Below are 14,061 nucleotides of genomic sequence, written 5' to 3' on the forward strand. Positions count from 1 at the left end.
CCAAGGAGCATACTCAGACCAAAAGGAAGACTGAGCCCACATGGTTGTAGAAGGTAGAACCTACATTTTATTGTAAAGTTTACATTTTTAATCTACATCACTTGTGCGTCTTGAGTATTTCCCTCTCTTAACCAAGGTGAATCCAGTTTGTTTTTCAACCATAACTTCACAATCGACCTTATATTCTCAGTTCTAAGTCCTTTAGGAGAATGGCAGGCTGTATGTAATTATTAGGCTCAAGCCTAAGCAAGTTCGAGGCAAGTTCAGACTTGTCTACAGTTAGAACCAGACAGAAAAGGAAAGATCTTTCTTCAGTAGTTTGTTTTCTAGGCAAATTAAATGATAACATATTTTCCTATTTTGATCTTCCAATAATAACTTTGTAGTGGAAAAGATGGTATGGAAATCCTTGCAACTTCTGATGACTTTTTCTGATCAATTTAGTTATTTAGTACATGCTTCTAGTCCCCCTTCTCCCCCCCTTAATCTCTATATCTGGCATTAAGACTACATTATAAAGAAGATCAAAGACACTAATGCAGTGTCTGGACAGTTCCTTTGTTCTACTTACTATTTCATCCCTTTGAAGACTTAACCGCAATTTAAATTTGTGAACAAGTGTTTTCCAAATTTAAATAAGGAACTTTAATGACATGGCAAAAGAAGCTGTAGCAAGTCGTTTTGCTTTCTAGAAGGGTTATGTAATTTGTTTTCTCACTATTTGATGTGAATGCTAGATAACAAAGTAGATAAGGTATTTTTAATTAGTTGAAAGGCAAAAAAGCAGAGCAATAAAAGCACTTCAATTCTTAAATGCTTTGTTAACAGAAAAGATATATTTCCCTGGATTAATGTTAGAAAATGTACAAAAACATGTTTTTACCTTAATTTTGCTGTCATTATGGTTAATTCAACATACATCAGTGCCTATAGTGTAGCTTTTCCTGTGTTGGATTTTTGGGGAGTTTTGGGGTTTTCTTTTTTAAACAGTCAGCATACAAGAAATATGTGCTATTCTAGAGCATGGGTCTGAGATGAATACAGAGAAAATGCATGAAAAGCACTAATTAAAGCATCTTTAGGTAGTTAATCTTTAGATACCTGAATAAGTCTGAAAATCTGTCATAGATTTTATCATTGTATTATTTAGTTATTTTAAATTTGCAGAATAGTTACAAATCTTTTACTAGATTCTAAGTGGCTTATTAAATTTATCATCCCTGCAATTCTACTGGCAAACGTGCAGGTATTGATCGATGCTGAAACAGTTTCTTGCATTAAATCAGATTTAACAGCAGACTGTAGAATTAAGGTCTTGGCCACAACTACTATGAACATCAGGAGAAAACTCAAAAATGCCCGTTTCAGCACACTGGAACTACTTACATGATTGTTGTATTATGTTGTCACATGAATCTTTCAGAAGAACACAATAAATGTGTTCCCCCAGCTATCCACCTCCTACTTCTTTCTATATAAATCTCTTAATACAAAGGGATTTCTGTTCATTTGTTTCAACTTGGATCCTTCTGTATGACTTGCAGTTCCTAATTACTGATAATCCCATACTTTTAATGTTTCATGCATATTTTATGATGATTATATGTGACAGTAATACTTCCTTTAAAACTAGAAGGCAAACAGCGTTTTGCATTGATTTTTACCTGCTATATGATTTCCCACACTTTTTGAGGGTGGAGTTTTTTGCTGTTTTGAGATAACATGTCCATCATTAGTTTGCCTGTTGGTGGAAGATAAATGAGTTACACATGAGTATATTTTTAGTGTAACTTGCTGTATCAACAGAAGACCATAGGACCTGAAGTTTTGATTGTAGTCTGCAGCAATCCTACACCACAAGAAGGGGTTGTTGGAAGAGATAATGAGGGAGATGGGCTGGGTCTTGTGTATGTCTCTGGGCAGAGTCTTATGACAGCATATCCCAAAGCTAATTGTAATTGATTGATTAAGCTCTGGATGGTGTTTCATTACAAATGAAAGAAGTGGAGAGATGGGGATAGGTAATGAGAACTCCTTAGCTGACCATGGAGAATGAGAGAGGGGAAGTTCAAGGAACAGGTTCTAAGACAGCTTCTGCTCCATTGATGGCTATTGTGTGATTTTTGGTTTTTTTAGTGTAATAGGACTACTGGGCAGGCACAGCAACTGAAATTCAAATCAGCAGCAACAGAATTAACTTAATCTGTGTCAGACATAGTAGGAGAAGAAAACAGATGTTAGTAGTAGTGTCTAGGCTCTATCCTCATGCTTTATCTGTTGGTGGCCTGCTTGAATGAACCTTGGAAAACCTGTGCTTTAGATCAGTATGTGGAGGTCAATGCCTAAAATACTGTGCTGTTAGTAAAGGACATAAGAGATACAGGACATCAGCAATGCCACAGGTTCTTGTAAATGGCTGGTAATCTACTGGATGAGCTCCTAATTCTTTCAGGGAAGCTTGTAACACCTATACTGCAAGGTGCCGCAAAAGCTATTCACCCACCCAACAGCTGAATTGCTCTTCTAAAAGGGTGGAAAGTTAATTTCCAATTCCACACTTGGACATTAGTGCGATTCTGAAATAATAGCACCTCCACATCTGAACAGTTTAATAACAATTTAATCATAATTTCAGTTTTTCCAGATCTGACCACAGCTGGAAACAAGGGATGATCTTCAGTATTTCTGGGTGGAGTGGATAAGAGGAGAGGGAACATGAAGGCAATTTTTTTTTCTGCTACCAAAGGCCTTATGTTCATCTTGAAAACAGCTCAGCTACTTGTACAACTCCCTTCCCAGAGTGATCAAGCCTTCATGGGTCATAACTAATACCTATGCATCTTTAAGCAAAAATACTGTTTTTCCTCAGAGCAATTCCTGTGTGTTTGTAGCTGGGCAGGAGAGGAAAATGCCTCAGTGTTCTTCAATACTGAGAGGAGACTTCATAGCAGTTTACAATTTTCTCATGAGGGGAGGTGTAGAGGCTGACACTGATCTCTTCACTCATGACCAGTGACAGGACCTCAGGGATCAGCCTAATGCTTTCTCCGGGGAGATTTAGCGTGGATATTAAGGAAAGGTTCTTCACCCAGAGTGTGGTGGGACCCTGAAGAGGTTCCCCAGGGAGGTGGTCACAGCACCAAGCCTGACAGAGTTCATGAAGTGCTTGGGCAGTCCTCTCAAACACATGGTATGATTCTTGGGGTTGGTCTGTGCAGGGCCAGAAGCTGGGCTTTGATGATCCTTGTGGGTCTCTTCCAACTCAGGATGTTCTGTGATTCTATGCTTCTATTCCATGCCCATCCAGGATTTTGAGACTGTACAAGAGCAGAACTTGTAGGTGGGCTTACATGACATCCCTTCAGTTGTACTGGGATGTGCTAGGCTGCTCCATCTCCTGCAGGGTCACAGAACTTCCTTTAGTCTGGAGACTGAAGTGTGAGAGCTTACAGTATCTAGAGAGAGAAACCAGTGGCTGGTAGAAATGTTCTGCTGGCCTTGCAGTGTCACACAGTGCAGAGACACCCACAAATCCTGAGCAATAGGTACACCTGTGATCCAAAGCAACAGTCCTAACTCAAGGCTCTGAAACACTATGTTGGGTTATCAGCACACCTGGGCTGATGACCTCTGTAACTTCAGTGGCAAACTAGTCCAGTGTGAGTCTGAGCTGATGGATGCTGACCTCTGTTGTGCTCCGTTACAAATATAATGTCATAATGGTAACCACTCTCCTATTGTTGCTGTTAGAATCATAGTATTCTCACTTGAGGAAGTCTCAGAAGTCAGACTGCCCTAAAGAAGGCTGTGGCCCACAGTATGCTGGAGAGATATTCAGACTGGAACTGTGAGATGACCAAAGTGAAACTTTTGCAGAGGGACACTGACCATTAGGGAGGACTGTGGTGGCTTGAACAAGAAAGTAGAGACTGAACGATCAGACTAGATTTTAGAGGACTTAAGCAAGAAGCAAAGAACAAAAACTGGGAGAGGAACTGGATGAGTTTGGAAAAGACCATAGAGAAGATTGACATGAATTTGTTGTTTTGGAATGGATTGCAATTTTGAAATTTAAACTTGACCATTGGGCCTAGTGTTAAGTGTTATTTAGTAGTTTCTGGTGATTTTGTCCACGTTGGCTTCCGTCTCTTACCTATCCATTCCCAAACTAGTATTGTCCCTTGAGCACGGATCTTTTTGGCTTAAGGATCAGCTGCTCCAAGATCACCTCATTTCTGCATCTATGCCAAGGCTTCTCTTAAGGGTTTTCAACCCTGTTGTCCCTTAAATCCTTCCCAGCATTTCCAACAGCTGCCCTGTTCCACTGCTCCTCCCTTCATGAGCAAATAGACTCCTTTCAAGACTGTGCAGACTAAGTTTAGCTTGAGTCCCATAGCAACACTATTAATCCTCAAACAAATACCAAATAACAATTGTGTTTAGAGATGTAGGGGTGTTAATAAAGGTGATTTGGGAGGGTTCCTACTGAATAAATATGATTTTCTTTTGTTGTGACTTCAGCAATCTAGGTTTTCCTGGCAAGCTGCTTTTTGGTAATAACTAGGATATCAACTACTTCTATATGCTTTCATGTTTTTAAAAGGTTTTGTTCTTAAGGGTGGTGATCTATTTCTGTATATGGAGCCAGGCAGGGGTTCAGCACCTGTGTTGCTGTTCTTTATCTTCCCACTCAAGGAAGATTGTAATTAACAAGGCTGAATTCACTCCATTGTGTTCTGCAGGGAAGTTGATGGTATGAATTCAATCAGTTCTGTTCTGTTAAATAGAAGGAAACCCAGGTACACTGGGGGACTCTAGGTAAAGGAAATGGCAGAAGGCTGGAGGGAATTTATTTTTCTGCCTGAAAATGTAAAGTAGTTAGTTACAACAGACTTGTTCCTTGTAAACTCTGTTCTTTAATGTCCAAACTTAACTAAGCTGTATTTTAATCTCTGTATAATAGAGTATACAAGCCTCTGTGGAGCTAGGAAAGAAATTTCTCTCTTCCAAATTAAGCAGTATATAGGTGTCAGGAATCAGCAGAGATGGCTGATTACCATGCTAGGGATAATAAAATAAATAATGAAATAAAGGGAAAAGTGCTGTCCCAGGTGTAATCTGGAGGAGATTTTTCTTCAATAGAAGAAGAGTTAGAATTTTAAAATTAGTTCCAAAGTTACCAGTAAGTTTTCTGTTATCTCATGGTTTGCATTGTTTTCTCTGCAGACCATAAAGAATGAGAGGGTCTTAGTGGCTGGAGCCCCAGCAATCTTCTCTTCACTGAATGATTGGGAGATAGGGAATATTTTGTTTCATCAGTGCCTATTATGACAGGCAGGCCCAAGTTTTGCAAGCATTTGTGTTTGCACTTATCTTGCTTATTGTAGATACTGACCCTGATCTTGGGCATGCAGAAGAAGAAAGTAACGAGGTCCGGTGTATTTGGCCTCCCCTTCATAGCTTTAGTCTGAGCAATCAAGGAATGCTTCTCACTAGCATTCAGAAAATTCAAACAATAGGTGTGGCATTGGCTTCTGCAAACTGTGTGCATCTGTAATGTTTCAAATTGCTGCAATTGGAGGTACTTGTAGAGAAAATTTGGCTCTGTAATATATTTCTTTTATTATTCTGTGCATTATTGCTACTCTTTGCATGAGTGATCCACACTAGCCAGCTTTCTTATTTTGAACAAAAAGCTTTCTTTTTTTCCTTCTGTATTGTTAGAAGCAAGAAAATGCCTTATCAGGGATTAGTAGGGTCCAAGGTCTTTGGTTTCTGGGAATGATTGGTTCTTACACGTATTAAATTGCTCCCATGCAGACATTACCCTCTGGTACTTCCAATAGCTTTTCAGAAGAGAAACAGAATACAAATGATTGTAGCAGGAAAATGTTGATTTTTTTTCTTTTCTTTTGTTGTTTTATGGATAGGTTTGGGCTGGTTTCGTTTTGGTTGGTTTGGTTTTGTTTTTCCCCCTCTAGTGGTTGAACATTATATCATTCTTAGATTTTAGGAAAGGCCAGTGCAATAATGGAAATAATTAATAATGGTTGTCTTAATCTTTTAAATTTTTAAGGCCTGTTGGAAACTCAGTCATTCCATGAAGCAGATGAAGATGTGGTCACTGATGTTGATTTCTCCAATATGATTTCTGAAGAAGAAAAAGAAGAGTTAAAGATTGAGCTAGCCAAGGTAATGCCTTTGAATTTCTGTGAGTGTTACTGTTTCTACTTCCTTAAACTGGAAGCTATTAACTGTAGTATGAAGTATACATTATAAAAGCATGTCCTTCCTTTTTGGTAAAATTATTCTAGGCTACGATAATGTAGCCTATAATTTTCTTGTATCTACTTTTTGAAGGTTAAATATCTTGTACTTGATGATTGTACTGCAAAAGTCAAATGCTTGTTCCCATCTTAGTCAAGACATGTCTTTATTTATAAACTTTCCTTTTAAAAGAATTAAAGGTGTTCTCATTAGATCTGTGGTATTATTGTTACAGTGGTTTTGCCACCTGATAGAAATTTTTTTTGTGGTGCTCAGAGGAAAAGGTACAGATGGGAGTCACAGAAGAGACTGATGACAACAAGCACAATAATTTTATCACATTTTTATTTCCTTTCTGCTGATGTGTTTTGAGAAAGTAGTATATTTTTTCAGGAGTCTGGAACTCAGGACTCTGTGAAGAGGCCTAAAAATAATGAGATGGGAGGAAAAAGGTGTAAACCATGTGATCTCTTTATTATAAAGATTTAAAGAGATTGTCTAGATTTGGTCTACCATGGAAGGATGTGCTCCATTTTAATTATTGCTGAATATCACAAAAAAAGTGAAGTTTTGAATGGAAAGTAGAGAATGGGGAAAACTGTGGGTTCAGTTATTTGAAATATGAGTCAAATAACAGAAATCACAGCCATACGAACATAAAGAGTTGGTTTTTGCCTTAACTGTAATACTTTAATTGATATTAAGTTATAGTACTTAGAGTACTTACAAAGTATTCTTTTTTACAAAGAAGTAACATGGTAATGACTTACAAGTAATTTACCTGCAGTGCTGATTCAGGATTTTCAAGTGAAAGAGAAGACTGTTTTTTCACTGTAATATTTTATTAATCTTTGAGTTTCTGAGTTGCTAGTTAATTGTTACTTCTTTGCTGATCCTGTCACATCTGTAAACAGATAGAGGCTCACAGTTTACATGTTCAGTTTATCAAATAAGTTAGGAGTTGGCATGTTCATTACATATCGAGACCACAGACACTGGGCACACACTGAAATGCAGGAGGTTCCCCCTTAATACCAGGAAGCATGTTTTTAATGTGCGTGTGGCTGAGCAGTGTACCCCAAGATGTTTTGGAGTCTCCATTAATGAAGATATTTAGAAGCTTTCTGGGTATAGTCCTGGGAAACATGCTCTAGATAGGGCTTGAACCAGATGTCCTACAGTAGTCTCTTCCAGCCTCCGGCATTCTGTGATTCTTTTCTCGGGTGGAGGGGACTTCACAGGCAGATAGAAGCAAGGAAGGAAAAAAGCCAGAATTTCCTGCAGTCATCTGAGAATGATATGCCCCTCTCAGCAGAGTTTAACTCAAATGTTTCTGGGTGTCCCTTCTGCTTACTGATTGCCATAGGAGAGAAAATTCCCCATAGCTTATGCTGAAAATGCTTTAATTCCTGTACTAACATGCAAGTGAGAGATTGCCTGTCAAATATTATGATCTTGACTGACCTAGAATTATTTTCTGAATTTCTCATAGCAGTTGACTGGCATGCAGCTGATTCTTAAAAGCAAAATAGAACTGATAATTACGCTAAGAAAGGTTTGGAAAACTTGAATGTAGAGTGAAACAAGTCTGAACAAAGTCTAAAGTTAAATGAGGCTTATGACTGTTAGAAAAGACTGCAAAAAAATGTGTGACCTTGCCTCCTTCAGAAAGAAAAATTTGCTAAGGTGGGAATTGGGTAATGCTTCCTTTTGAAAAGCTGTTAGTCTTTACTTACAACCCCTTTCTGATCCACTGATGATAGTTTTATTTTCTTCCATGTCCTTATGTGCTACCTAATACCTGTTTGAGCCTGTAGGAACAAGCACCTCTTACTGTTGTGAGAGGTAAAACTCATCCTTAATTCTGCTATCATTAGTTGGTAAAATGGGGATCTGTTTGTGAGCACCTGTTGTGCATTTATTTAAGCAGAAAATATATGTTCCATCTCTGTGTTGTGTATCTAATGTATATATTCTGTTTTCTCCCTCCTTCCCACTCTTACATTAGGAGAGGAACAAGCACTACTGTTTTTCTGGCAGGATTTTTTTGTATCCTCTATTCCTATTCTTCTGCTAATAGTCTCTTTTTACTGGAAGCTTCTCAGAACATGGACTTACTCTGTTCTTGTATTTGTAGCCTAGCTAACACATTAGGGCTCTGACTCTAACCAAGCCTTATGATTTCTACAATGCAACTAAAATGAGTAACTCTTACAGAAACTTCTAACAGTCATTTGAATGTACAGAGGCCAGTCTGACTTTTCAGAATAACAGCAGAAAATTGTAGCCCTAAAGCTTTACATAAGGCCAGAAGACTGTTAGCAGAACAGATTCCTCCCACCCCTCTCGCTGTGAGGAGCATTGTACAATGACTCTTGAGTCATGCTGGGGGCTGAGATTCTGAGCTACCTTGCTCACTGCTGTCAGTTGTCCTTCCATTACGTTCATCATAGTCATTTACTCTTTGGTGTCTTCCCCCTCCCACACCTTCACAGAAGGAGCTATCTGGTTTGATCTAACTGATGCACAGGTTCGCAGTGTGTGTTACTGCATGTTTGTCCCCAGTTTGAGGAAAGATAATAATAATACATTTTTCTGCAAACTTGCAGGAGAAAGGAACTTTGCCTCAATATGCGTCTATATTCTTCTGACTCTTTTGCACTTTGAAAGAAGGGAAGCATGAGAACTAGAAGCTTGTATTTCTGTTGAATTAAACCCTAGTTTTATAATGGACTTATAAACATTTACAAAAATGGACTTTTAAAAAATTCCTAAACATGTGATGCCTGATGAGAGTTATGTATGTTACGTGCTTAAATGCTTTTCAAGATCCTGCTGTAAGTCCATAATCCTTTCTACCTACTTCAGAGTCGTCACTGATATTTGAGCACTTGAGGGCGGCTTTGTATCTGTCATTACTTCAAAATGATGGAAGTTGAGGAGGATTTTGTCAATTCAAAACTGATTGCTGTGTTATAAATAATAAATTACTTAATCAAAAATGTTGCTCATACTTCTGCCATTGAGCACATGGCTGATGCTTGCTTAGGCTATCACAGCTTTAAGATGTCTATTCAGTGGAACAGATGGAAAGTAATTTTAATAGAAGCCCTGAAATGTTTATGTATTCAAGCACCTGATGATCAGCCTAGTGCTGGCCCATAACTGTCCTGGCATCAGTTTAAGTTCTTTAGCAGCGTTGCACAGGCAGTCGTGCACTAAGGGGTTACTCTTGGTGAGAAACAACCAAAAGGAGTTCTGAACTGCTGCCTGAGGAATGCTGACATTTGTGCTTTCTTTCTATAAGCATTTAACCATTTATCCTCTCAGAAGAGAGACTCTTGACAACCTGCCTCTTGACAGTATTCCATTTGCAGTTTAGGAATATAATGGAGTGTAAAGGACATGGGGAGGAATAAAGCAATTTGGATTGCTCTGTATCAAACAATAGTACTGGTGAAGTGTTGGCATCACTTTGCTCAGGTCATGATTTTGCTTTGTGTTCATAGTCTTGCTGCTTAATTCCTGAATTAACTGAATATTTAGATAGCAGGTAGTGACAAAAGAAAGCGATAACCAGGGGACTCAAGGATGAGACTTTTCCAAGAACAGTAAGCTTGCACCCAGTTTTACAGTGAACCAGAATGTATGAATATGTAAAATAAAATAATGCTGGTACTGTTGTCCTAAATATAGCCTTGGAGGTCAGCACTGTTTCAGCTGGTGCTTGGTTCATTCCCTGCAACCTATGGAGTTAAATCACTGGGAGACTGTGGTTCCAGGGAACTTAGCATATGGTAATCAGATAAGCTGCCATATGTTACCTTACTAACATATGGAGGAAGGAACACAGTTGGTAATTTCTAAACCTGAAGTGAAAGGCAGCTGCTCTGGTGTCACTTGCCCTTGTTAGCTTCAGTATCTCTGTGTGCTGCTTGTATAGATTGGCTTGGGAGGCTTCCAGGTGAGGAATGCAAACCCCTGCTCACGTGCAGGAGTGCTGCCCAAGGAGCAGGATTCTGAGCCAGTGTCAGGACAGTTCTGGAGTCCCTCTTCTTACAGTCCTGTCTTTTGGTTCTTGCCTTGGTCAAACACTGTCTTTGATTAAATATTTCAAAAATATGTCTACTACACGGAAAATTATATTCCTCTGTTTGGGCTGGATGGCATCTTTACAGATTGAAATTGCAGAGTTTGGTTAAATACTAGGATCTCTGGAAATACTAATCTGCTCTGTCGTCTGAGTGGTCTTATGCTTTGGGTATTGATCACTCATGTTAATAGTTTAGCTATAAATTTCTGTGTTACAATTTTGAAATATGTGGGGCCTAAAACACATAAATAAAACTCATATGACAAGGATATAATGTTTGATGGTACTCTCAAGTCATATATTATCGTGCAGGTTTTTCTATTTTTTAACCTGCTCCTAAGAGTTTGCATATGATTTTTTCAGAACCAGAAGACTAAAAATCTGCAAGTATGAAGTTAAAAGCTTGTGCATTCAAAGAAAGATATTTGCTTGAATTTTCCAGTGTTCTTTTGTCCTGTCTATTCCCATTTTACTAGTGAATGAAAAGCTGGTGTTTGAGACTCCTAATGCCCTAAGGCAGATTTGGGTGAAGTTGCTTCCTTACTGTACAATTCTCTCTCTTATCAGATCCATGTGTGTGATGGTGAACATAGGTGACACAGAGGTGTTAATTTAACGTAGTGTCAGCTCTGTTCTGGGCATGCCTTTGTGACTTCCAGAAGCACTTGACTCTGTCTGTCTAGCTACCTACAAAAAGCATGAATTTGTGAGATTCATTTAGCCTCTTAACATTGTATGTGTTTATCATTCTGTGGGAACAGATTAACACCTTTCTCCTTTCTCCTTTTTTCCCTCAGCTAGAGGATGAAATTTCAACTTTGCGGCAAGTGCTAGCAGCCAAAGAGAAGCACCTGGTTGAAATTAAACAAAAACTTGGCATAAGTCTGATGAATGAATTGAAGCAGAACTTTAGCAAAAGTTGGCATGATATGCAGACAACTTCTGCGTGAGTACTGAGCTTTATACTTACACATATGAACCATGTGCCATGTTTTTCTAAAACTTTTTGGACTGAATTAATAGCAACATTGGTAGAAAGAACCACCCACCTTTCATCAAGTGCTGTCTGAAAAGTCATTTGCTTTTTTTCCCCCTCTTCATTTGACAACTGAATTTGACACTTAAGGAGAAGAAGTGAGCTTCTCCACACCTGAGCTGAACTGGGAGTTGACAGCAAGGAAGGCAGGGGGGGCAGTGGCATTGTCCATGAAGGAGCAGTCCCACGATACCCGAACAAAGAGAGCAGAGCAGGTCCAATGACTGCAAAGAGGGTCAACACAAGAGTTCAGATCTCCAAGTGCATCTGATGAGCCAAGTCCTAGGTCAAGGCAGGCAGTCAAATCTGTGAGTTCAAGATCTGTGAGGTACCTGGCCAGATACAGGCATATGAGTAATATGAATTGACTAGGCTTTAGTATAGCTCCTAAAAGAAGGGAAAAGGTGCTCAACAAGATTCTCCCAACTCTTGCACAACACTTTCACACAGTCTTGCCCAAGGTTTCATAGCTGTGTAGTGCCAGATCTCACCATGAAGCCCCAATTCAGGGGAGTGGGGCAGAAAGCATTAGCAGTTCCTCTTGGTGCATTCATGGTGCTGACAGAGACTTGATAAAATATGTTAAAATACTAATTTTTTATGTTAAAACAACTATTCCTTGTATTTTCATAAGAAGTCAAATAAGGTATAAACCCCTTAATAAAAATACAGTTTGTATGTCTCTTATCTCTTATGGTTGGATGGTTTCTCATCTAGGTCCTGTTTCTCATGGCATGTCATTAGCAGGGATATCAATGTTGCCTTGCTGAGGATGTCTGGCATGTGCTAGGAGAGGACAGTCTAGAGACACTAAACTTTTGGAGAGAGGAGAGGCACAAGACATCTGAACTCTGGAATTACTGGGAGAGACTAGCAAAATTTTGAAACAAAAAACATTCATTTTTACTTCAAATTTTATAGCAAGTTTCCAGATAGCTTTTCATGTTTCCTCCACATTGACATTTTCCACAAAGATAGACTTAGGAGACTTTTAAGTATGGTAGCTGCTACTTTTTATTTAAGATAGTTTCAGAAACTACAGTCCATTAGGTAGTAAGTGTCCAGAAATTGTTACATGGAACTGAGCAGCCGGAGTCCCATTTGTGCCCCAGAAAATTCTCATGTTTATGGTGCAATTGCTGTACAGTTATGCTAGACCATCATGCCAGAACACCAGTGCAAGTAAAAAACATGGTAATCCAGCATTCTTAAGAATGGATGTGTTGAGTAATAGAGGTGATTCATTGTTGCTGTACCAAAATAGCAGTGGGATAGCATTATTCACAAATATTCTCTGATTTAGGAAGGATGAAAGGCTTGCTTATAAAAAGAAAAAGTTCAAAATATTTATATGCCTGTACTTTAGGTTTCTAAATCGACAGTTACTCATATTTTAAAATGACCTGGTTTTAAGAGGACAAGTTTTTTTTTCACTTAGCTAGTGTGCTTTCCTGTAAGTTAAAACTACTTTTCTTTAACAGGGAACTTTTCAAAGCCACAGAGCACCAAAGTTTTTGCCCACTTATTGTTAATCTTTTTAAGATGTCAATTTAGGGATGCATTCTTAGGGTTAGAGTGGACTTAGAGGAAGAGGAGTGGACTTCTGTCAGAAAGAATCTTGTAAAATGTGTTTGACCACTAGTTAAGAGCTGTGACCTCACAGGATGCATGCCACCTCTACTGACTAAATTGAATCTTGAAATTTTGAATATTTTAAAGCATTTACATTTTAAACAGTTGGCCACAAGTTCCTTGTTAATGTCCTATACTATTTAGTGCACTAGTGTTTAGTATAATCTATGAGATGGGGGAGGTAAAGGATTGTGCTATAGAGGACATCAGTAACTAGAGAGCAAATGATTGCCTTGAGTTTGATTTGGCTTCATGGTGGTAAGGCATTCATTTGGAATGGCTTCCCACACACACCTTTTTAATGATTGGGTTTTCAGTGAATAGAGGTGGGTGGATATTCAACTTCTAGCAATTCAGGTTTTTTTATATTTTAAAAATAGATAATTCTTCTTATTTAGATGCTAGAAGCAGGGCCATGTTGTGGATTTTGAGGTTATTTATTTTAGCTTAAGAAATAATTACAAATGTCTTTACATGGATATTTGTAAAGACTATAATTGAGCTTTTCTAATTATTGTTCTGCTACTAAAGAAAGGTTTTACATAACCTGAATGCTTTGTATTCTGTTGAAGCTTCTTGGTGGTGCTTCTGTAAAGTTCCCACAGGTCTCCTTACCTTCTATACTTCAGATTTTCACTATATAGTGGATTAAGATAGAAGATAGTATTTATGCAGATTCACCTGTTTTTATATAGAATCACAGAATATTTGAGCTCACCAGCTAGAGCAGAGTGCTCAGGACCATGTTCAGTCAGGTTTTGAATATCTCCAAGGATGGAGATTCTACAGCTTCTCTTGGCAACCTGCTCCATGTTCAGTTACTTTTGCTGTGAAAAACATTGTTCTTAAATATTAAAATATTAATATATTTTAGTATTTCTTGCATTAAATTTGTGCTGGCTACTTCTTGCACTTTCACTAGATACCACTCAAGAGGACTTGCCTCTACTTTTTTTCCTCCTTTCATTAGGTTGTCTGTACACATTGATGAGATCCTTCCATGAGCCTTCTCTAAGGTGACAAGTCTGAGCTT

General features: G+C 38.4%; 1 protein-coding gene across 6 annotated transcripts in view; it reads left to right on the plus strand.

Annotated features, from left to right (window-relative positions):
* Window positions 1-14,061, plus strand: part of TPD52L1 (TPD52 like 1) — a 51,614-nt gene that overhangs the window by 14,769 nt on the left and 22,784 nt on the right. For 3 of the 6 annotated variants that reach the window (XM_079298109.1, XM_079298107.1, XM_079298108.1), the window contains exons 2-3: window positions 6,077-6,192; window positions 11,158-11,306. In XM_079298109.1, coding sequence (XP_079154235.1) covers window positions 6,145-6,192; window positions 11,158-11,306 — 197 coding nt within the window. In that variant the 5' untranslated portion in view covers window positions 6,077-6,144. Of the gene's footprint in view, window positions 1-3,826; window positions 3,848-5,417; window positions 5,520-6,076; window positions 6,193-11,157; window positions 11,307-14,061 lie in introns of those variants that run through there. The other 3 variants (XM_079298105.1, XM_079298104.1, XM_079298106.1) reach the window with 3 other exon arrangements.

Source organism: Erithacus rubecula (assembly GCF_903797595.1).
Source record: "Erithacus rubecula genome assembly, chromosome: 2".
In the NCBI taxonomy this organism is placed as follows: Eukaryota; Metazoa; Chordata; class Aves; order Passeriformes; family Muscicapidae; genus Erithacus; species Erithacus rubecula.